The sequence below is a fragment of the Triturus cristatus genome, chromosome 4_1, assembly GCF_964204655.1.
Source record: "Triturus cristatus chromosome 4_1, aTriCri1.1, whole genome shotgun sequence".
Lineage (NCBI taxonomy): Eukaryota > Metazoa > Chordata > Amphibia > Caudata > Salamandridae > Triturus > Triturus cristatus.
Genome location: NC_140585.1, coordinates 643,233,758 through 643,258,558, shown reverse-complemented (window position 1 = coordinate 643,258,558; position 24,801 = coordinate 643,233,758). Strand labels below are relative to the sequence as shown.

The window sequence follows — 24,801 nt, the reverse complement described above, 5'->3', positions numbered from 1 at the left end:
GTTTTTATTGAATTGCTAGCGAGTGAGAGCTTGTCAGCCCTGTGTGGATAGGGAGTGAATTCCACACTTCAGCCGAGAGGTAGCTGAGGGAGCCTCCGGCAATAATTGCGGACAGGCAACATACAGAAGGTTGGGGTGTGGAAGATCTGAGCGCCTTTCCTTATTACTGAGCGAGATGCAGCCAAAGTCAACAGAAAACTCAGACAACCCTAGGTATGGGCACACCCTCCCTAGCGCCTTCACTGAAAGGGAAGCTTTACATAGTTAAATAGACTTAAGCGTCTGCAACTGCCCATGATTTGGCTGTGGATACTGACCCCCAAAAAAGGACTGTTTCCAAGACAAATACTTCAAAGACCATAAAGGTAAAAACTCATAAGTCAACATTAATTTAAAGAAAATACCTGCCAGGGAAATATAAGCGACCCCAAGCTTGTGATTATTCATCCTAAAAGAGGTGATCGTATGCAACTGGGGCCTTCTCAATTTCAGTTCACCCTTTAAATAAAGTCTATTTTTAGGTCGAGGACTACCGGTCTGCCGAAGGCAGAACCGGAAGTCGGAGATTTAATGTTTTCTAGAGTGGCTATTTAGCCCGCCTCTCTTTTAGCTTCTCCTCCATTGGCTGGCTTCCTAAACTGAGGCCAGCCGTTGGAGGAGAGAGCCGTCCCTCCAAATAGGCTCCGTCTTTTACAGATTCGGGGGCGTGTTCCTTGCTGTTCTTTCCACTTTTTAGCCACGCCCTTTTGAACAGCAGGAACACGCCCCCGAATCCGAAAAAGTTTCGAAGCTTCCATCCGCCATTTTTTTTCTTAGCAGTACTGTGCAAGATCCCACGTCTTAGTTCTGTGCTAGACCCCCGTAACTTTACCTCGTTGCAAGTCTCCTCAATCCTGCGCTGGATCACCCTTCTCAATCCTGTGTTCTGTGCTAGACCCCCGTAACTTTACCTCGTTGCAAGTCTCCTCAATCCTGCGCTGATCACCCTTCTCAATCCTGTGCTGGATCCGGATTCCAATATCGTTGCAAGTCTCCTCAATCCTGCGCTGGATCACCCTTCTCAATCCCGTGCTGGATCCGGCTTCCAATATACCAATAACGGAAAACTTGATTCGACTTGAGTGATCCAGATTATTGTTTAGGTTTGATGTGGTTTTGTGGGTGTGGTCTTATTTGATTTTTTAAAACACTAGATGTGCTCTTTGACATGTGTTGGAGCTTCCTTTCAGCAAATTATGGCAACAGTAAACAGTGCGTGTTCAAGCCATCAACGTTTTAAATGTAAACTTCTCCTGGTGGTTCCGGATACGCATGCGCCTTGCCGTTGGCTGACGAGGGTAGAGTTTTCGGTAGATGTACACCAATCAGGGCGCCCCGTGTCGATGTGTTTACGGTGATATTCCGGAAACACGTAAAAGCTGTTGGGATATTTATTGCGCTATTTTATATTCTCTTAACTCCACAGCTGTCGGGGTACAGTCGTTGACCGTCTGTGGATCCGAGATCATGGCGGAGGGAGATAACCGTAGCAGCAACCTGCTGGTAAGCAAGGAATGGGAGGGCATTCGTTCACTGATCCTATACGTAGATTGCCATAAGGGCTCAGCAACTGTAAGGGTGAGTAAGTTGTTTTCTGGGCTGGTACTTTAGGTACTTACCGTGCCATGATAGCGGAGACGGGGCTTCGTGATAGGAGACTAAGGACTCATGGCCGGGGTTCTTAGAAGAAAGGGGCGTGTTTGACTGCGAGGGTTGGCTCGCTACGTATATGCAACCTGTTCTCAAGTATGCAAAGTAACCGACAAAAAATTGTCACCGTGCATACTTACGAGCAGGGCTTAGTATCAAACGATTGAATTGGTTTGCTTCAAGCAAAATGTAGGGGGCGGACAGTCACGTGTTTTTTTTTTGTTGCTGGTTATGTTGCACTCAAAACTCCAAATTGTTAACAAGCAGATGTTGAATTGATTGTATCTCTGGGGTTAAACACCTTTTGTAAGTATTGCCCGAAATCGATTTAGAGAATGTGTGCTTTCTTTGGAAAGTTTGTTTGCCCACAGATGGCCACGAGGGGGTTGCATCGGCAGCCGGGTGATGGGCCCGTATAGTGTGGTTTCCTTTTGTGCAGAGTTGTTGTACAGCGCACCGTGGTCAGGCCTGAGGAAGCGCCTGCCTCCCATCTCCGTTACCTCAAGGCCCGTGGGTCTCCAGCCCCTGTTTATTTGAAGATGCCCGCTGCCTTCAAGTACAACATGCAAGCATGCACGTCCAGAACTAAAACCCAGCCAGTTTCGATGTTTTATTAAACTTTATATAGCCCAGTTGGAAAATAATTGATCGGTCCCCCAATAAAGCCATGGCATGTAAATTGGCTGTGGCTCTTATTTTAAAGCCCAGATTGCCCGTTTACAACATTTGCCTTTGTTCTGCAACAGGGGGGAAGCTTTGATCTTAAGTATTTCCAGGCTCGCAGTAGATGGAGGGGGCGGTGCTCTCAGCAAGGTCTGGCCCGCGAGCGCAGAGCGCGCCCCTGCTGTAGGTCAGAGGTCACGCTATGAGCTCGCACTTGTAAACAGTTGATGGATTGCACCAGCAGAAACACTTCCATCCTTGGCGCAACTTTTCTTTTTTTCCCTCATCTCCTATGCTCTGCGCTCTCCTTATCAGTTCCTCTCTGCCCCTCCAGTCCTGCTGTGTCACTTCCTCCCTCTGTGTCACTCCATCCCTCCTTCCTTGTGACCCCTCACTTACTCCTGCTGTCCTTCACCTCACACGTTTCTCTTCCACCACCCAGCTATCTCCTCTTTCTTCCTTTGGGTCACTTTTTCCCTCAAACTCCCTCCTATTTTTCACGTGCGCTTCCTCTTCTTTCGTGCCTGCCCCCCTCCCGCCCCCAGCAGTTACACTTCCCTCACCAATCTCTCTCTTTATCTTACTTTCTCTTATCCTCTCTTCTCATAACCTTTCCTCGCACCCCGCCTCCGTCTCCCTTTCTGCGTCTCGTTCTCTCCCTGCTCTTATCTCGTTTTACCACCCTCTGCCCCCTCCACTACCGCTCCTCTTTCTCTCTCGGGACCCACTCTTAACTTCCAGCGGTGTCTGCTCTCCCCCGCCTTCCCCACCCCCACAGAGAAGGTATGTATCACTACCTCAACATCCCTCTCCCTCCCTCTATCTCCCTCCCTCTATCTCACTACCTCTATCTCACTACCTCTATCTCACTACCTCTATCTCACTACCTCTATCTCACTACCTCTATCTCACTACCTCTATCTCACTACCTCTATCTCACTACCTCTATCTCACTACCTCTATCTCACTACCTCTATCTCACTACCTCTATCTCACTACCTCTATCTCACTACCTCACTCTCACTACCTCACTCTCACTACCTCACTCTCACTACCTCACTCTCACTACCTCACTCTCACTACCTCACTCTCACTACCTCACTCTCACTACCTCACTCTCACTACCTCACTCTCACTACCTCACTCTCACTACCTCACTCTCACTACCTCACTCTCACTACCTCACTCTCACTACCTCACTCTCACTACCTCACTCTCACCACCTCACTCTCACCACCTCACTCTCACCACCTCACTCTCACCACCTCACTCTCACCACCTCACTCTCACCACCTCACTCTCACCACCTCACTCTCTCTCTCACCACCTCACTCTCTCTCTCACCACCTCACTCTCTCTCTCACCACCTCACTCTCTCTCTCACCACCTCACTCTCTCTCTCACCACCTCACTCTCTCTCACCACCTCACTCTCTCTCACCACCTCACTCTCTCTCACCACCTCACTCTCTCTCACCACCTCACTCTCTCTCACCACCTCACTCTCTCTCACCACCTCACTCTCTCTCACCACCTCACTCTCTCTCACCACCTCACTCTCTCTCACCACCTCACTCTCTCTCACCACCTCACTCTCTCACCACCTCACTCTCTCTCACCACCTCACACTCTCTCACCACCTCACTCTCTCTCACCACCTCACTCTCTCTCACCACCTCACTCTCTCTCACCACCTCACTCTCTCTCACCACCTCACTCTCTCTCACCACCTCACTCTCTCTCACCACCTCACTCTCTCTCACCACCTCACTCTCTCTCACCACCTCACTCTCTCTCACCACCTCACTCTCTCTCACCACCTCACTCTCTCTCACCACCTCACTCTCTCTCACCACCTCACTCTCTCTCACCACCTCACTCTCTCTCACCACCTCACTCTCTCTCACCACCTCACTCTCTCTCACCACCTCACTCTCTCTCACCACCTCACTCTCTCTCACCACCTCACTCTCTCTCACCACCTCACTCTCTCTCACCACCTCACTCTCTCTCACCACCTCACTCTCTCTCACCACCTCACTCTCTCTCACCACCTCACTCTCTCTCACCACCTCACTCTCTCTCACCACCTCACTCTCTCTCACCACCTCACTCTCTCTCACCACCTCACTCTCTCTCACCACCTCACTCTCTCTCACCACCTCACTCTCTCTCACTACCTCACTCTCTCTCACTACCTCACTCTCTCTCACTACCTCACTCTCTCTCACTACCTCACTCTCTCTCACTACCTCACTCTCTCTCACTACCTCACTCTCTCTCACTACCTCACTCTCTCTCACTACCTCACTCTCTCTCACTACCTCACTCTCTCTCACTACCTCACTCTCTCTCACTACCTCACTCTCTCTCTGCTAATGCAATAGGTGTCACATATGCAAAAAAAAAGCGAATGCCAATAGAAATGACAATGCCATTTATTTACGGATACAAAAATATTAAAAAAAATAAGGAGCAATACCAATAGCTCTACCTATAATATTGCCAAGACCATTGCATTGTAAATGCTTGTTTTTACTGCACTGAAGTAAGCGTAGAAGAATGCGGCTGCTCACGCCTCATCACGGCAGGGTCCCCTGCATTAATTCACCCGTGGCGGGGCCCAGCAGGGTCTCCACTGAAGCTCACTCTATTCTGAACATGAGGGCGGATTCCACAGGAAGGGAAGAGACGACTCAAACAAGTAGCAGAGAATGTCACGGCCAAACTAAGAATCATTCTTAACACGCCTCAACAGCAGATGCCTGCAGAGTGCAGGCGGGGTGGTGCACAGAGCAGCCTAGCATGACCCGCACAGGTACCTGCCTGGGGACAGGCGCCTGGAGCGCCAAGAGGCGCAAGAGGGGAAGACACACAGTAAAACAAAGCAGAGTGAAGCCGGGCCAGATACACTCTCTTCTCCATATCAGATCATATATGCTCCGCTGACAGAGTGGAGTGGGCCGGTCTGTCCACAATTGAGCCGTACTCGGATAATCTATCACCATCAACGAAATAAGAAAAGAGATCTGAGCGCATACACATGCAAAGTACATACGACCCACTGACAACGCTTTCACAGAATACAAAATGAAACACCACATCCGGTTTACAGCCTCAAAAACCCTTTATGGAAACCAGGGAAACAGAGTTGGCACGCATTGCTGGGACAAAATGCATTTTGTTAGCATCGCCATTTAAACAGAACACACTAACCGTGCAGATAAAGTATCGCACAGAGTTGATTTTTAAGAAGGGCAGTTACCTAAATTAAAAAAAAGGTAACGCCAGGTAGAACCCGCCCCTCTGGGGGAGGAGCCCCCGGGACACAAACCCTCTGTTCATTGTTCAGCCCTCTTACTTCTAACCGGCAAGCATAGGATCAGCAAGAGAGCAGCGACGGCCAATACACCTGAGCAGGGCATTTGCATCACCAAAAGCAGAGCGTGCGAGACTCAACAGCTAATGTCAAACAGGACATTTCATTCCTAAATAAAATCCCATCCAAGAAGACATTTCAAAAATATGGATTTGGTTTTAAAAAAAACAAAAAAAAACCAACTCAATTGAGAATGCTCAAAAGATATCCAAATGCCAGTCCATGATTTGCATTTATATGTTTACTGCTTTTGCAGAAATGCACAATTACTAGCGTGGACGTCCTGGTGTTGGGAGCAGAGACGCAGCAACATCTGATCTGGAGAAGAGCCGGGTTTCACTCTATTTCCTAAAGATAAGCAGATTAATGTGACTTTCGATAGCGAGAGCGCAGGGACAGCTCTGAGCACTTTAAGGCGGGCCCTGCACGGAGCGGGCAGAGCGGAGGCTTCGTCTGAAGAAGCATGGAAGAGGACAGGAACCACGCCGTTTCCTCAAGGCGAGAGGGCCAGAGTTCTTGGCAGCTCTGCCACGAACACCAACAGCCCTCTTGGCAAGTGGAAGCCAGTGCAGTCTGGTTACGTACTAGAAACTGGGGCTCAGTGGGAAGCCCAGGAAGAACCCACAGCCTTTAAAACAACTTGCAAGCGGTGCACCACGTAGGTAGGCAGATCTCAAATCAAAGCATTACAGCACTACAGGTGGGACCCACTGATGGCTAGGATGAAGGCCAAGCGAGAAGAAAAAGGGACTAACGTTAGGAACATCAAGCATGTCCAAAGAGAGGAAGCGGTACAAAAGGGTGTGGTGATGGACGGAGCATCAGAACCAATCAAACACTCACACCCAGTCAACAGATCTGGGTTTGTTCCATCACCGTTCTTTAGCCCACTCTGCCACCCCGGTTCAGACATGGCCATATGCAAATCAGTCTGACCCTGTGCCTCATGGGAACAGACCAGCCCGAACTGCCAAACCATGTCTTCCCTGGACCGGAAACAAGCTTCCTAGGACCGGTTTCTGGCATTTCAGCCGTCTTCAGCCAGGCTTGCTTGAATCCAGTGGCAAAGTGAGCAAGGGACTCACGTCTGAGCATACCCTGCCAACTTATGGCGAACAAAGAGGTACAAAAGGGAGTGGTGATGGACGGAGCATCAGAACCAATCAAACACTCACACCCAGTAATACATCTAATCTGAGCCAGAACTGCACCAAGTGCAACGTCCAGTCTAGATAACCGCTAAATACCATGCACATACAGCTACTACCCAGTCGGATGAGGGTCGAGGCGATGGTTTTCATGTATAAATTAGGAAAGTTAATGATTCACCTCTTTTTCAACTAGCCATGCAGTAAAGAAGAAATGAGGGGGCTGCTGGTGGCTGCTTCAACAAGAGTTTGTTTCTGAGAAGTGGAATGGTGGCAGTATCCAAAGAGTAAGGAGGCACATTGTAGCCGGTACAATAGCATCTAATGCAAGGTAACACATTTGGGCAGACAATAGTCCATGTAAGTGTCATTTGATCAGCAGGTGAGCAGTTTGCAATCCGGTGAAAAAGCGGTAAAAGCATTCAAGGGGACAATCAAGGTGTCCAAAGAACTTTACCCAGATTGTGCATCGTTTCCAATCGAACAGAAAAACTAAAAGAGTAAATGAGATGGTCATCACCCAGGCCGAGGCCTCCCCAGCTACCAGAGCACTAATGACTGGATAGGCCTAGAAAACTGGTCCAAGTAAGCAGATATGAGTCTAGATAGATACATCTCCTGCAGATATCCGTCAGATCCCTGGGGACATTCTTCAATGATCAGCTTAGTATTGCCCAGACTTTAAGTCTCATCATCAATCCATTCTACCTGCACCTTCACACATTTCCCCTAAATTGTAAGAGCAAATATTAATATTCAAGACCTTCCATTCTCACACATTTCAGCCATTCTCCAATGATCATTAGTCTCCTCTTTAATCTGTGCCACAATGACATTCAATGGTTGGTAAATAGGAAGTCTTCTAGATGCAAATATCTGAGAACCGCAGCCAGTTCAACTTGTTAGTGCCCAAGCAGTTGCAATTCCTGCTCTGCTAGCTATCCTGGATGCTTAATACAAGAAGTTCTATACATTGGTCAGTCACCTGGATAATTTAGTTAAGTGTCTACCACACAACACAGGGAGAAGCCATCATTTTATTTAGCATAAAACAATTTAGAATGTAATGTCCTTTCAATTTCCAAAGACCCCATCGGTCAGCAAGATGTAGTCATAGATCAATTTTTTTCCACAGCCATCTTGCATTAGACAGTCCTGAGATGCTGCAGCATGATATGGGCGGATGTATTTCTGTGCCCTTTCCAAAACTAAAACCCATTCCAACATAAACTGTACATAGGAGAATTGAAGATTTGACATAAGGTATAAGAAAAAATCTGAAAGATGAAAATGATAAACCAACTATAATGGAGCACCACTAATGGTGTAATTTGCAAACCTGTGGCACTCTCTTGAACCCTGCTTTTGAATTTTGTTGTTTAAGGAGCATCTGAGGGTATCAAACAAATATTACAATACCACATATCAGACCATGCCCATACCATCCAGGCAGCGATAGCCTTAAAATAAGGATTCACGGGGTGGCAAACCTTCAATGGATCCTCAAAGTTCTAATGCATGATGCAGCCTGTTTTCTGGCCAGAACGTGCAAGTCTCAACACACAAGGACCTCGGGGGTGTTGGATAACCTTTACATACTGAATTCTTTTCAGTTTTACTCATTGTGTTTTGCATGTACAATTCTACCAGCGCATAAACCTGTGCTGTTCATCGCACTTGAAAACGTGTCAATAAATACAATCTTTTTGTAGGGCTGGAGCCAAAAATACTGTGGAGCTCAGACTTTGCTCATCCAGAATGCAGCTCAATTAAAGAAATAGGTAAATTGGGGAACTGGAATATAATATTTGGCTGCATCTTGTGGTGTCTGAGATAGCAGCCTCATTAAGGAGCTGGTTAGGCCTGCTTTTATATCCAGGCATATTCTGTCATATAAACGTGTGTACACCAACAATCACGGGGTCTTAGCAAAGAACCCCTGATGCCCTCCCCTAATGACAGTCCTGATGCTCCATCAAGAGATTGTGACTTGGAGTAAAAAAAAAAAAAAACACCCTTATCTATTCTGCTCGATTCAACGGTGAGCATCTTAGAGCAGTTTTCCAATAGTCCCTAAACAACATATCCAATGTGCACTAACCGGAAAATAGACATGACCCAAGTGCTACACTGAATGCAACAATGGGCATAATATCACCAAACACTAATATCTTTGTATGATAAAACTATCTTAATTATTATGGTATTAGAAGTAAACAATTATTCTTGCCGGCTCCAGAGTAAGCATGAAATAAGATCCACCTTCCTCCATCCCAAAGGAACAAAGCGCGTCTTCGTTTCCCCAAACAAAATGTTATTTTTTTTAACACAATATAAATGGCAAGTAACTCTCCATGAAGTGAAAAATAGTACATTTTATGATAGCCATACAGGTTAAGAGTTGTCCAAGTGTAAAGTGTATAAACATTACTTACCAGCAAACAAAAGCGTAAAAACTACAACTAGCTGGTAGACGGCATGTCCCAATATATTTTTCATCATTGTTCGAGAGATGAGAGGCTTATTTCTGCCATAAGGCCTTCGGAGCAAGAGAGATTCTGTAGGAGGTTCGGTGGCCAAAGCAAGAGATGCTAAAGTGTCCATTATGAGATTTACCCAAAGCATCTGCACGGCTTTAAGTGGAGAGTCCTGCAAGAAGAAATGACTTTTAAAAGAAGACAACCAGAACAGAGGATGCTTACATACCTAGAAACGACGGTGGAAGAAAAGTCATGTTAGGGAGAGCAATTCGAGCAGCTTGACAGTTTCAACATTAGTAGTTTACGCGTGTCATAGGAAATTGTGGCCCTCCCAATTGTCCCCATGCACAGAGCATTGCAAAAACAAGAGCACCCCTATTAATACATGTAACTTGACACGGTGAAGGGGGTTGCTGAAAGAAATGAAGCCGCAATCACAGAAGTAGGAAATCTGCCTTTTCTGCACGGACACCCCCAGGTGATTCACCTTTTCCTGGACCCTATTTTAGAGCTGTTTTTAAACTTTGCACACTGTGGCACTGCAGTCAGGTGCCCAGTGTATGTGCTCTGATCCCTAAAACATGGAGAAATTGGCAAATCCCGGATTGTCATATTTAACCTTTTAATAAGGGCATAGTACATGCGCTGAAATACACCAGTGACATAAAAAGTACATTTCTACCTGTCGACTACAGAACTCCACCCGCCCGAGCCCAAGTCTGGTGTGGCCGAAGACTTTCGCCATATTTAAAACACCCTGACACTTGTCCCTGTTCGCCCTATTGCAAGGAGACGGAAATGCCAACTGAAAAAGTGGGTAGGGTTGGCCCTTGGAACCTTTACCCCATTGGTTAGGGAATGCCCAGGAGTCAATCCCATCCACCAGCTAGTGCCAGGCATAAACATCTCATCCCCAGCACCCTTTTCAGAACACTTTCTGAACCTGCTGAAAATCAAAGGTCTGGACATCTGTTTGTGACCTAGGAGGACCCCTGAAGGACTGTACCTGCTCCCTCTTGCACCCAGGACAAGGAGGTGGACTACACGGGTCAGTTGGCTGGCCTCTTATGTGGCTACATAAACAAGCTGCAAGGGGCATTGCCCTTGATATACCCAGCATACCAGTGGCAACTATGCTGACTGGATCCTGCTGTTGGCCTCCGCCTGACACCCTGTGAGTCTCTAAGGGAGTCCTCGGAGGTCATGGGGGGCTTCAGAAGTGTACTTCTGTGATTCATTGGGACTTAAAAGACCAAGTCAGAAGGTAAAATCTTTCACCAGGATGAACTCGCTTGTTGTATCCAACTCTCTCTCAAACGCAGTCAACTGGATATTGCACCTCGGTCCCGGTGTACCAAGACCATAGACTATCATTGGTACCGAGCGCTTTCTGGCCCTATTCCTACTTTAAAAAAAAGTAATAAATTCATATCTCTGTTTCCTCATATTGAATTTGTCATCGTCATTTTGTTTATTACATGTTACCCAATTTTTCTATTACGTTTAGGATTTGTATTGAATGGCATTTTTTTTAAAATTGTTTCGGGACTGCAGAAATACTTTACTCATTGCTTCCAGTTTTGCCCGTCTGTTCTGTGCCAAAGCTACCGCTGGGCTCAGTTTAATTTGATGGCATGAAGGGTTCAGCCGGACAAGGGCTGTGATTATTCCTTGACAGGGGTAATCACCCACCACAAATAATACAATAGACATCTAAACTGATCTCTAAAAACTTTGCACAATCAGCCTGTAAACACAGAAATTTAATACATGGCGAGCACCAATTTAAATTTGTTCCAGGTTTTGCTACCATTATTCGAATTTGCCTTTCTGACAGTTGAGAAATATTGCTGTAGGTTCTTTTTGAATTAAAAGCTGTAGTTCCTCAAAGATGAAGTGTATGATGGCATTCGAAATAGTATTATTATTGCAATGAATCTTTATTGACTGTTAACTAAGACCATATCAATTTTAAAAAGCAGCATGAAAATGTTGAAACAATATGAAATCATTTTTTATTCAACCTAATCTGCGTAGGTCTGCATTTAAGCATTTGTTATAAGCAAACAAGGGAATTATAAAATGGTCTCATTGGCCTGCTAAATATGCAAAATCTGCTAAAATTCATGTATTCATATGTTAACATTTATTGGACAGGTCAAAGGATAATGTCTTCATAGACTTTACCAAACCACTTAACAGACTATCATCATTGGGTAATGGTGGAGAGCACCCACTGATCCAAGGTTGTAAAATGCCAGTAAGTTTAGTCTTGGTTTTCAATGTTGGAAAATGCAGTTTCAACACCTCTACTCCCCTGTGTCCACTGATTGTACGGGGTTATACTTGCCACTGAGGCAGGTACAAGAACCTCAGTCTTTCTGAAACAGGTGTTGGATGGTTGGGGAGAGGACCAGTTGGTCATGGTCATTGGTTGGTGGCAGAAGTGCCTCTACTTTGTCCACCTCACAGCTCTACCTATACCTCTCCCATTTCTACCTCTGGGAGGCTGGTATTGTGATCTTGTGCCTGATGCAGTTTTGTACATAAGAGAATTATAGCCTCTTAAACATGGTTTAGTTAGTAGGTTGATAAGATATCCATTGCTTTGGCTGGGTCTGTGTCGAATATCTTTGAGCACCTCAACTACTTAAAGCCTGAACAGATGCTCCGTGTCAAATGGCAAACAAAAGCGTGGTTGTACCTCTGGCTGAAACTCACACCCTCAACTAGACATGGCATCAGAGCCAGACAGTGCTTCTGATTGGCCACGAGACAGTGTCCACTACATTTAACATCCATCAACTATGTGTGTTAAAACTAAGGATTCCCTCCGCAGCAATTTTTCTAGCTCTTTTCCTTTATGCATTACGTAGATGCATCAAGAAACCCTCTATATCATCCCAAATGTGTTAGAGTTACACCTTTGTGTGGCAGCTCACATAGCCGTTAATACATGAAATATCTATTTTCATACGTTCTTTGTCAGGAGGAGGTCCATCTCCACTGGCCTGTCTAAGTGCTCCTTTAAGTGCAGTGTTAACTGTCATGGAGTCTGCCAGACAAGAACTGGGCCCTGCAGTGCAGGCTTCAATTTTTTTATGTACCCGGAGGGTGAAAGGCAGAGCCTTAAGAGGTTCCTTAAACTTGTCTTTGGAAAATATTAAGACGGTTTTAAGCATGGGAAGGAACTGTGGAGAAGTGTGGCTCAATGATTAGAGCGGCAGACCCTGATGCAGAGGTCTAGCCCGGGACCAGGGTTCAATTCCCCGCCTCGGCGGGTCTTGAGCTCAAAAATTCCACGGACTTGATAATTCTCGCCTTAGTGCCATTCCAATCATGGAGTCCCACTCTGCAACTCTGGGCAATAGCTTGCTTAATCTCCACAACGGCCCCCACAACGCTAAGGATGCCTGGCCTCCACCTTGGGGGTGCCCAGGAGTGGACGCCTCACAGGGAAAGCCAGGATGGGTTCCACAGCGGTATTCGTACAAGCGCCTTGTGACCCTTGTGGGTGAGTAGTGCGCTATACAAGTATCAATTTACATTTACAATTTACATAACTGGGCTACAAGCTCCGTTTTAGAAAGGGTTTCAAATAGGAAGCCACCCTCTACTATACGCAGTACCACTTCATGATGTGCTGCTGCTAAGGCAATGACGAAGTGTGTCATCTAGTGGCGAGAGGAGACCTTTATGCAATATGCCTCCAAGAATACCTCATCCTTAGGATTCATTCTGTAATCCCGCTATGCTTCCTCATGGTAGCTGAGGCCATTATTGCTGGCAATGTGTCAGGTTTTGGGTCTTGGTCTGAATCTGCTTGAACCTTTAGTCACAAATGTGAAAAAGTAATAACCACAGTGTGAGACTTTATTTTTAAAATTGAGCACGCCTTTAATTCTTCTGCTATTACTTCCTCAAAAGTCAGTTTTCTTTTCTCTGTGGAACTACAAGTACAATAAGTGAGTTGTGCTATTATATGCCCACTTTGGTAATCAATGTATATCATGTGGTGCATGTTATCAGGATGTCACCTGCCTCATATAGGAAGTGAGAGGGGCAGTGAGGGAGTGATCAACTTGAAAACCTGTCTCAGTCAAAGGAGTCAACATGCGCTCTGCCTCACAGCCCGGGCTACTTGGTGCAAGGTGCCAAACAGTGTTGACCGTTATGCGCAGTGCCACAGCTGATGATTTTTTAGGTGGTTCCTTGTACAGGTCACTGGGCTCTCCCAGCCATTCTTTGGTTGGAAATCCAGACCCTGAGGAAGTATCCTTCATGAATTTAGGTGCAGTCTCTGGGATGCCCTGCTTGGTGTGAGTGGAACCCAGAGGTGCTGTCTTGGTCTTGGCTGTGGGTTTCGTGTAGGGTCTGGGAAATCTTTCTCCCGAATCGGTGTATTCAGAGGAGATATAAGTAGCAATCTGCTCATGTGTGACTTCTGTGCAAGGTAATGGGCTTCTGATGTCTTGATTGGAGCAGACTCTTTCAAAGGCCTCACCCTATTTGCGGATGGAGACTCAGGAGAGTCTAAGCGCTGTATTTCAGTGTACTGTGCTTACATTTAGTAACTTCAGTGCGTGACAGTCACTTCGGATCGAACAGCGTTACAGGCCAAACACCGTTTTTGTTGCGATTCCTTTGTAAGCAGAGGTTACCAAACAACGTTGGTCCGACCACAGGAATATATGATTTCAAGATGGGCACAATTTAAAGAGTGTGTTCTCCCTGCACCCAAACCAGTCATTGTCATCTGACCTTCCATTGTTTTGATGCTTATGAGGTTGACGATTGTGAGATGAAGATAACATTTCTGCCCTTAAACCATCAACAGTCGTCCTCAGCAACAGCTTGAACTTCTGTGCTTTAAGGTCTTTTTCCCCCAAAAATGCCCCAGTCCACTGGTGATGAAGTGCAATCTAACAGAGTGGAGCATTTCAGGACACTTCTGAAGCAGATGTTGGGAAAAATAATCTGAGGCCAAGTATGTGTCCCAGTGAAGTTTGAGTTTAAAGGAGAGATATCACAAATCACCTTGATACCAAACTTCCTGTAATGTAAATTGTAGATGGCATACATGTGCAAAGGATGTAATCTACTGCTACAAATGTTACATACATATTACACATGCACTGAAAAAACGGTTTAAAAAAAATAAAAAAAAGAGAGAAGAGTTATTGTTCTGGTTAAAACATGATACGAACGAAATTCGCCAGTTCTGGTTAGCAATACACACAACATTACCCCACCATTCATGTTTCCTTGATCGCTCATTTATTTCCAAGCCGTTGGTAATTTGGTATTTTGTGCATGGCAGGCGGGACAGGGTATGGTGTGAGTTTTGTGTATTGGTAACCATAACTGCTGAATTTCAGTAGTAGATCTTGTTTGAGCCGAACCATTACTCACTTTTAATCGTTGGGCTTTTCTCAGTGAATTAAAATGTTTTAGCTTGCACTTATTTTCCAATTGCTGTTGGGCACTGGGCCTGGCTTACAGTCAGGCCCTGTGGGCAACCTCCTGCAGTTAAATAAAAGCCAGATGCTCAATGTTTCGCCTGCCCTTTCTCTCTCTCTATGAAGCTCAGGAGTCAGAAGTGATGGGACAGTCGGGCCCATAGTATCAGTTAGATTTGGAATCTAAATGGCCACTTGCTTGTCACATGCCATTTTTGGTGCTTTTTACCTTTGGTCAGTCTTGAATTTTTCACACCTCTGGGTAACCCTGATCACCGCTGTGGGCTCCGTGAACTTAGGGGTTGTCTGAGTCATGGCTGTGGAAATATGTTTTTCCACAGTGGCAAAGCTTGGTAGTCAGAGCAGACTTGTGAGTTTCAAGATGGCCAGCAAAAAACATTGAGCCCTAATGCTATGCCACAAGAGTTGAGACTTAAAATTCATAACTATTTATCAAGTTTGCAAGAACAAAACAAATCCATATATTTTCCTTTGTCACTGCAGGATTATTCACCTGGCATCTTCTTAACTCCTTGTCCTCTTTCTGTTGCCGACTCGTGCACTTAAATACTAATGAAGGGTAATTTCAAGATAATTCAACCCTGAGGTAAGTATTCTGGCCAAGCCTTAATCCTGTGCTACTATCTTAAGACTGTTCTACATCTTCAAACCATTTCCGCATATCTAGTGCTATGAGAGTGAATAGCTTCTAACGGAGTCGCTGCGGAGACGTGGCCTAGCTTCTCAGCAAGCCTTCTGCGTAATAATACTTGAATCTGTATTTTTTGGTGCTAACCTTTAGAGTCACTGTGGAGCTTGAACTTCACATAAGGTGTGTTGGAGTGAAATGAATGAACCTCTAAAGTTACATTCAAAGGACATCCTTAGCTCCAGATCTCCTATATACCAGGTTCACATGCAGTCAGGCTCTCTCAAAGCAGAAAGGACCTATTTTAATCGATGTGGCCAAGACCAATGGGATGAGTGGGTCAGAGTGAATAACTTCGAAAGACTTCCCCTGCACATGTGGAAGATGCTCCATTAGTAGTCAAATAACTATTGTAAGTCGGGGAAACCCAACGTGAAGCAAGCAGTACACATGGCTCCATGAACAGAAAGGAGGAAAAAGGCCAATATGGCATTGTGTGGCATGGATTATACATATACCACGGTAAACCTAAGCCAGGCCCGACTGTATGCAAACATGGACGCACTATTTCTTTTTGAGTATGTGTGCGACGGGCTCAGGATCTAGGAAACCAATATTCTGAATTAAACACTAATGGGTGTGCGCAATCACCATTTTAAGATAAACCTTTTATTTTATAACCAACTTTATTGAACTTTTTGCGGCAGAACATATCTTCACAGTAGGAAAACATTGTGCGCACATACATGTAAGGAGACATGTTATCAACATGGCATGGGAGCGTCACTTCACATCGACAGGCCATAATAGGTAAACCATTTCCCCCACACTCGCTCATGATTGAGATAAACCTTACTTTCACAACTATTCATGCAAACAAAATAGAAAAGTTTATTTCCCTTCTCGTGAATTGCAAAATTGCTGTGTTTCTGAAAGCTGCAGAACAAGGTTACAAGGCCACTGTGCCTTGCACAGACACGTTTTGGAAGAAAAGCAACATGCGCATAGCGCTCCGGGTGCCTCGGAAACGCTTGCCTGCTGCCCGCAGCTCCATTAACAGCCACTGTATCTACTACGGCAAAGCGATGGTAGGAGAGGATGTGAGGGAGAAGTCCATCCCCTCTCCATAGAAAACCACTGAAGGGAGAGTGTACAGAGACGCGAAGACCGAGGAGGGGTGAGACGCACACACCGGTACGGTGGCTGAGAGGGGACCTGCCGGAGAGCTGGCATCCACCCGAAGACCAACAGCGCTGCAAGGTCTGCAAGGAGGGACACAGGACCCGGGATGTGTATCCAGGAGACATTACTAATGGCTCGGATCACCCAATTATGGAACTAACACTATACACAGATATATGTATAAGTGTTATTTAGGAAATACACTAAGCTATTATGGGAAGTAGGGATGTGTAACCAAATGCTTTAGGTATTTTTAATTAATTATTTGTCACTGAATTGAGATTATTAGGATAACTATTATCAATCCAAACAGCTTTATTCGACAGAAGTCATAAAAGCGATACAAAACAGCACAGGTACAAAATACACAAATATACAATCTAAAAATGTTGCTATTTAAAATATTTACATTTTTTAAAAAACATTTGAGATACACAAAAATCATTAAGGGTAGCATCCAAAATCACTAAACCTACTCGCTAAGTCTCTTAGATCTAATTACCCATGCCCACCCCAAAAATTTGGCCACGGCCACCACAATTACCGGGTCTGTGCAAGTACGAAGGAGTCTTAAAGCTTCTACACTCTGTCTTGTGCCCAAAAGTTTGCAAACAGGTCTCAACCAGACACGCCTCGGGGCCGCGTAGGCAGGGCACTCAAAAAACATGTGAGCTAGGGTTTCTACCTGAGATTTGCAGTAAAAACATAAGTTGCTGCTCGTAGATTTCCATCTAGCAGAAAAGGATTTTAAAGGCAATGCTCCCACCCGCATCTGGAAAAATAATTTCCTATCGAGCACTTTGGTGACAAGATCGCAGAAGTGTTCTAACCTTGGAGCTGGTTTAATATTCAAAAACTCATCAGTTAGTGAGAGAGATTTGGTTTCCTGAAATACCTTGGCATTTACCCACTCCCAATATTTTACTTTCATATGCGCTTTAGATGGAAAGGTAGCAGCCATGGGGTTCTCCCAGAGATCACTCATCCCAAGCGCCACAAGGGATTTTCTGGTCTCGTTGAGCCAAACAATCTTCCGGGAGCCTGTCAAAGACATTATATCCAGAAAGCCCTCCGCATACTGGGCTAAATCCGGGGTGGTCCACAGGCGACGCCAGTATAAAATTGGACGAAGCCTGGCTACATCGGCTATTGAATTCTTGCCTAGATCATATCTTAAAGGGACAATGGGCGTGCTCTGGGGGAGAGAAGTAATGCTACGCAAGAACCTGTTTTCCGAAATAATTAAAGGAGACAGGTTCTCGTAGCCCCACAGTTCAGCACCATATAGAGCCGAGCTCACCGCTTTTGCACTATACACCTGAAGCACAGGTCTAATAGGCTTCGAGGGAGACTTTTTAAATTCGCCAGCAAGAGCTCCAGCAAGTTGCCTATGTTTTAAGGTGGACATATCACGCTGTAGTTTCCACAAAAAATTGTTTTGGATGTTAACACCTAGATAATTAAAAACCTGTACTTGTTCGAGCGGATTTTTAAATAAAACAAAAGTATTTTTAAAAGATTTGTGTGGCCTAAATACCATAAGCTTTGTTTTTTTAATGTTCACCTCAAGGCCACGGTCAACACAAAAGGTCTCGAAAATGTCCAATGAACGCTGAAGACCGCAAGGTGTTTTGGCAATTAAAAGCGTATCGTCAGCGAACATTAAAATAGGGACCTTTGTGTTGCCAAGAATGGGTGCGTCTACTTGGGCATTCAAAAGACAATCCGCTAGGTTGTTAATATATAAAGAAAATAACGTTGGGGCCATTGCACAGCCTTGCCTGACACCTCTTTGGACAGGAAAGTCTTCTGTCGTTAAGCCCTGCCCTCCCCATCTTATTCTAGCGGAATTATCTGCGTGCAGCCTCTGGATCAGGGACAACAAGCCACCATGCAGCCCTAGTTCTTTCAATGTCAGCCAAAGTTTGGGACGGGGTACCAGATCAAATGCGGCCCTAAGATCCACAAACACCGCGTACAAACTCCCCTTGCCCAGGACAACCGTCTTCCAATAGAGGAGTATGAAGCGGAATACTTGATCAATGTTACTGGTGTATTGGCGAAAACCTGCCTGAAAAGTTGATAAAATATTGTTTGACGCTATCCAGAAATGAACACGGTTGAGGATCAGCCTACCAGTGATCTTCTGGATAGCGTCGATCAAGCTAATAGACCGGTAATTCTCTGGGAGTGAGCGGTCCCCCTTTTTATACACCGGGATGATTTCCGCGGCTTTCCATGAACTAGGGATAGGGGCACCATGAGCCAGCGCGTTAGCAATCAGCTGGATATATCTCCCCCATCTAAGCTTGTCATACAGGAAGATGTCTGCAGGAACACTGCCCGGGCCGGGTGCTTTACCAGATGCCACCCCCAACAATGCTAAATTCACCTCGGAACTGGTAAAATCGTCATCTGGTTTAAACAACTGGCAGAACTCCAGACTTTCAGAATGATCAATGGGTGCAGCATATTGGGGTTTGAAATACTCAACCCATTTCACTTGGGAAACATTATTTTGGGGGCCCTCTGGCTGCCCACCGGAACCCCACTTTACAATACTCCAAAACAATTTACTGTTATTTTGAAGGCTTGCTTCAAGGAGGCCCTCCCACTTTTTCCCATCCCAGAGGCGTAACTATTATCATTCTGATACAGAAGATGCATGTGCTGATTGTTCATAGTAGGTCACTTGTATTGCAAGGGAGTGGGGATGCACATGCATACAAGGGTGACGCTAAGCACGTTATTGGTTTCAGGCGTCAGGGAATGCATTGCACAGTAGTGGATCTAAAAAGGCAAATCTCTGCTCTTTATCTGGATCGAGGAGACCTGCCTACACTGCTACCGCTGGACTTTGCGGTTGTTTTCGCTTGTAGCATCTATCACATACGCACAAACTACAAACAGTATATATACTTCCCGAAACAGCAGCCACGGAAGGCTCTCGTGCACTAGGCCCATAGCTGGCCTTACACTTGAAAAGAAGGTAAGGACTCTGCAGGCATTAGATCGGGTTATATATTAAAATTAGATACTTATACGCGGGCATCTTGGATGTTGCAGTTAGCGCTCTAGCGTTGGACGCTAGAGCGCACATGTAACCTACGTGATGCGTACGCCGCGACGGTGGCGTACGCGTCGAGTTAAATAAAGAGGGGCGTGCCCCGAGTTCGGCAGTTCGCGCCGAGAGACCCAACTGTGTGTGGTCTGTTTATTGCGCGGCGCAGCGGCTGATAGTTAATGGTGATCACGACGCAACATTGGCGACGAGGGGGCCGGACCTGCTGCGTGCACTGCAATGAGCGCTGCCTCTGCTCCTGGGATCGCGGCAGTCCCGCGATTCTGCTCTGGCCTCGCCTGAGCCCCCTCCGGACAGTCACGCTGCTCGCTCGAGCCAGGGCCACCACCTGTCTGTGTCTCCTGCTACTGCTGCCAGGGCCTGGACTTCACTGCTGCCCTCTTCACATGGTGAGCGTATGTGCCCCAATCACTTGTGCCTGCAACCGGTGGAAGAAGATTCCCGCTGGTCTCGCCTCAGCGTTGCGCCTCTCCTGGTGCATCGTGCCTCATCTTCTGCGTCAGCCCCCCCCAGAGGCCCCGAGGTCCTCCAAGTAGCCCTCGTCTGCCCTTCGCCACGCTGGTCCTCTAGCAGCTGCCCTGCTTCCCAGCGCCACGCCTTCCCTGCCGCACCATGGGAGATGACGGAGCCCAGGCGCCTGCCCACCTGTTTCACCCTCCGACCGGTGTCCTGCCACCCTTCAGCGAGACGGCTGACCCCGCCACGGCCGCCCCACGCTGGCAGACGTGGATCGGCAGGCTCAACAACTACTTCATCGGTTCTCGGGAGACGGACGGGGCGGTGAAGCGCTCGCTCCTTCTTCACTACGCGGGGGAGGAAGTCTACCTGTTTAAGCACCTTCCCAACACCGGTAATGCGGACGACTACGACGCGGCCGTGACGGCCCTCAATACTCACTTTGACCCCCAGATGAACCCGGATTTCGAGAACTTCAAGATGCGTCAAGCGAAGCAGAAAGAGGGGGAGACAGTGGGTGCTTTTCATGCACGGCTGAGGGTGCTCGCAGACACTCACCTGGTTGGCGACCGAGCAAAAGAAGAGATCAGGGCGCAGCTCATCTATGGCATCCGAAGCAAGAAACTGCGGAGCCTCATCCTCCGCCAACCAAACATCCCGATGGCTGATATTCTGGTGCTGGCACGGTCCCACGACCTGTCCGACGCACGCGCGGAGATGGAACAAGCGCTCACACGAGGCACGGGGCCATGAGTGACCGTCAAGACAGAGCGCGCAGCTGCAGTGAGGACGCGCGAACAGACGCGCCGACCAGCACCCAGGAGGTCGCCCCCAGCGCAGTGTGACTACTGCGGGTATGAAGAACACCAAGGCAAGACGTGCCCTGCGAAAGGTAAAACGTGCACCAGCTGTGGCACCCTGAACCACTTTGCCTCCGTCTGCCGGAAGCGCGCCCCGCGGAAGGATCACAGGGGCAGGAGGCCTGCGAAAAGCATGCTGAGACAGCTATCCCAACTGTCCCTCTCCTCACGTACTGACGCTGAACCCAGACACACGCGAGCCCTGCAGGAGGACGACTCGGAGTCTGATGATGGAGAGGAGACATACGTGATCTCGTTCACCAGAGCCCTGAAAAGCACAAGACGGCCACAACCCCGGTGCGACGTCAGAGTCGCAGGGTCAAAGGTGAACGCGGTGATCGACACGGGAGCATCAGTCACAGTCATGGGGGTGCAGCAGTACAACCGACTCCGACCGAAGCCAGAACTCAAGACATCAAAGGCCCGCATATATGCATATGGCAGCGACATCCCACTACCCCTTCTGGGGAAAATGACAGTACCGGTGGGAACAGAGGACGCCGAGATCACCATTGATGTACACATCATCAACCAAGAGGTAGATACGCTCCTAAGTGGACACGCCGCCGAGGACCTGGGACTCCTAGTGTTCATCCGGAAAGTTCAAGATAATCAAACGGCAAACCTGCTGGACCAGTTCCCTGAACTGTTCACGGGCCTGGGGAAAATCAAGCGCCCGCCGGTCAGACTCCACATCGACCGCTCTATCACACCCACGGCACTGAAGCACAGACGGATCCCCTTTCAGCTACGCCCTCTGGTGGAAGAAGAACTCAAGAAGCTGGAAGAACAAGGGGTCATAGAGACAGTCACTGGCCCCACCCCATGGGTGTCCCCAATGGTAATCGCGGAGAAGCCTCGCCAACCTGGCAAGATCCGGGTGTGCATTGATATGCGGCTCCCCAACAAAGCCATCAAGAGGGAGAGACACATCACACCCACCATGGACGACATCATTGCGGACCTCAACGGGGCACGGTGGTTTTCCAAGTTGGACTTAAACGCCGGCTACCACCAGCTAACACTAGCCAAAGAGAGTAGGTACATCACCACCTTCAGTACACACCTTGGGCTGAGAAGATACAGGCGGCTCAATTTCGGGATATCGTCTGCGGCGGAGATCTTCCAGAACACGATCAGGGACATACTACAAGGCCTGCCAGGAGTCATGAATGTGAGTGATGACATACTGATCCACTCCACCACCATAGATGAGCACTATCGGAGAGTCAGAGCCACACTGACACGCCTCAGGGACTACGGAGTCACACTCCACAAGGACAAGTGCCAGCTATTCCAGCAGCAAATAGAATTCTTCGGGTACAAGTTCACCAACAACGGCATTCAGGTGGATCCCCGGAAGTCCCAAGCCATCAAGGACGCCCCAGCACCCACATCTGCCTCGGAGGTACGCAGCTTTCTGGGAATGGCCACGTACTGCGGCCGATTCATTCCGAACCTAGCGACACTTGCCGAGCCCCTCAGACAACTGACGAAGAAGGACGCACCGTGGCAGTGGGGGCCCCAGGAAGACACCGCGTTCCAAGCCATCAAGACAGCGCTCCTCGACCACGCCACTCTGGTTTACTTCGACCCCACACGAAGAACGGAGCTACTAGTCGATGCCAGCCCGGTGGGACTCGGGGCAGTCCTCACGCAGGAACAAGAGCCAGGGCGGTGGGCCACATTGGCTTATGCGAGCAAAGCACTCACAACAACCGAACAAAGGTATTCCCAGATCGAGCGGGAGGCGTTGGCCATAAGGTGGGGCTGTCGACACTTCCACCTCTACGTCTGTGGACATCCGTTCACAGTTGTGACGGACCACCAGCCCCTGGTACCCCTTTTTAAGGGACAGCACCACACCCCCTGCCACGAATTGAACGATGGGCCATTGGACTCCAACAATACCACATGGACATAACCTACCGGCCTGGCGCCAAGAACCCGGCCGACTTCCTGTCCAGACACCCGGACACAAGAGAGCCCCCACAAGCCGGGAAGGACGAGGAAGACGCAGCTGAAGCGCATCTAGACTCCATCGCGGCCTTAACCTGCCCGCAGGTACTGACACTCCAAGAGATCTTGCAAGCTGCGGATCGTGACACCGTAATGACCAGAACTCGGGAAGCCCTCCAACAGGGGTCGTGGACCAACTTCCTACAGTCGGCCAACACGTGGACAGAGGACGAGAGGGCTGACCTGCAGCAGATCTGGCGCGTACGGAATGAGCTCAGCGCCACCAGAGATGGAATAGTCCTGAGAGGAGCGAGGATCGTCATGCCAGCAGCGCTTCGCCACCAAGCCACCCTCCTGGCCCACAGAGGTCATCAAGGAACGGAGAGGATGAAGGCCAGAATGAGAGAAAAGGTGTGGTTCCCGGGAATGGACGCATTGGTGGAAAACATCGTAAGGAACTGCCCGGCATGTCAGATGACTAGCAGACCTGAATCTCCAGCCCCCATCGTGACTGAAGAGCCCGGGAGACACCCCTGGGACAAAGTCAGCGTGGACTTTGGGACCCTCCCAGTCGGGAGAGTAACGCTGGTAGTCGTGGACAACTTCTCCAAATACCCCCTCGTGGAGGCGCTGCCATCCACCGCCTTCACGTTTGTAGGGCCAGCACTAGAGAAGATATTTCACATGTTCGGGCGCCCCTCAGAACTGAAGAACGATAACGGGCCACCGTTCCAGGGCCATGAATTCCGCGAATTCCTCGCACATCACGGCATACGCCACAGGCGGATCACCCCACAGTGGCCCCAAGCCAACGGCGAGGTTGAACGTTTCATGCGGACACTAAACAAAGTTCTGCGAATAGCCAGCGCCGAACATCGGGACCCGGAACGAGAAATCCAACGATTCCTTGGGGAGTATCGCAGCACACCACACTGCTCCACCAGACAAGCCCCCTGGGCCCTCATGCTAAAAGGGACACGCCGTGATGGCCTACCCACAGTCCCCGGGTGGGCCCCCCCGCCGTTTGCAGCGGAGCAGGCTCTGCAACGACGAGAGCGGCGGAACCAGCAAGCAAGCCGGGCCAGGGGAAGCCGGGAGCGCGCCCTAGGGCCGGGAGACAATGTCCTCATAAAGACCCGGAGGGAAATTCAAGCCACCGTACGAGCCAGGGAGCTGGACAGTGGAACGCCGCCACGGGACAATGATCACGGCCAGAAGAGGGGCTGAGTCAGCCACACGTAACATCTCGTGGTTCAAGCGCATACCCTCGGCCACAGAACACCGGCCAGAGGCCGCGGAGGAAGAGGTGGAGGACACCAGGATTCCCGAAAGAGAACTTTCATCACCCCTGACCCAACCCGAGTCGACAACAGACCCGGGCGGGCCCAGCTCCGCAGCCGACCGGGCGGAACGCGACTGCCCGCCAGACGCCAACACCCGAGCGACGACCAGGTATGGGCGGAGAGAGAATCCTCCACCAAGTAGCCGCCTCAGAGACTTTGCCTGCCAAGTAAGTGACTGAGTGGGGGAGTTCGAGTCGGAGTTTTGTCATCCAAGTTGGAGGGATGTTGCAGTTAGCGCTCTAGCGTTGGACGCTAGAGCGCACATGTAACCTACGTGATGCGTACGCCGCGACGGTGGCGTACGCGTCGAGTTAAATAAAGAGGGGCGTGCCCCGAGTTCGGCAGTTCGCGCCGAGAGACCCAACTGTGTGTGGTCTGTTTATTGCGCGGCACAGCGGCTGATAGTTAATGGTGATCACGACGCAACATTGGACACTGTAATCAAACTTGAAC

At 48.3% G+C, this 24,801-nt stretch overlaps 1 protein-coding gene across 8 annotated transcripts in view; it reads right to left on the bottom strand.

Annotated features, from left to right (window-relative positions):
* ATP2B1 (ATPase plasma membrane Ca2+ transporting 1) overlaps window positions 1-24,801 on the bottom strand; it is a 475,107-nt gene that overhangs the window by 98,652 nt on the left and 351,654 nt on the right. For all 8 annotated transcript variants that reach the window (XM_085653032.1, XM_085653026.1, XM_085653033.1 and 5 more), the window contains one exon: window positions 9,314-9,527. In XM_085653032.1, coding sequence (XP_085509158.1) covers window positions 9,314-9,527 — 214 coding nt within the window. The remainder of the gene's footprint in view (window positions 1-9,313; window positions 9,528-24,801) is intronic.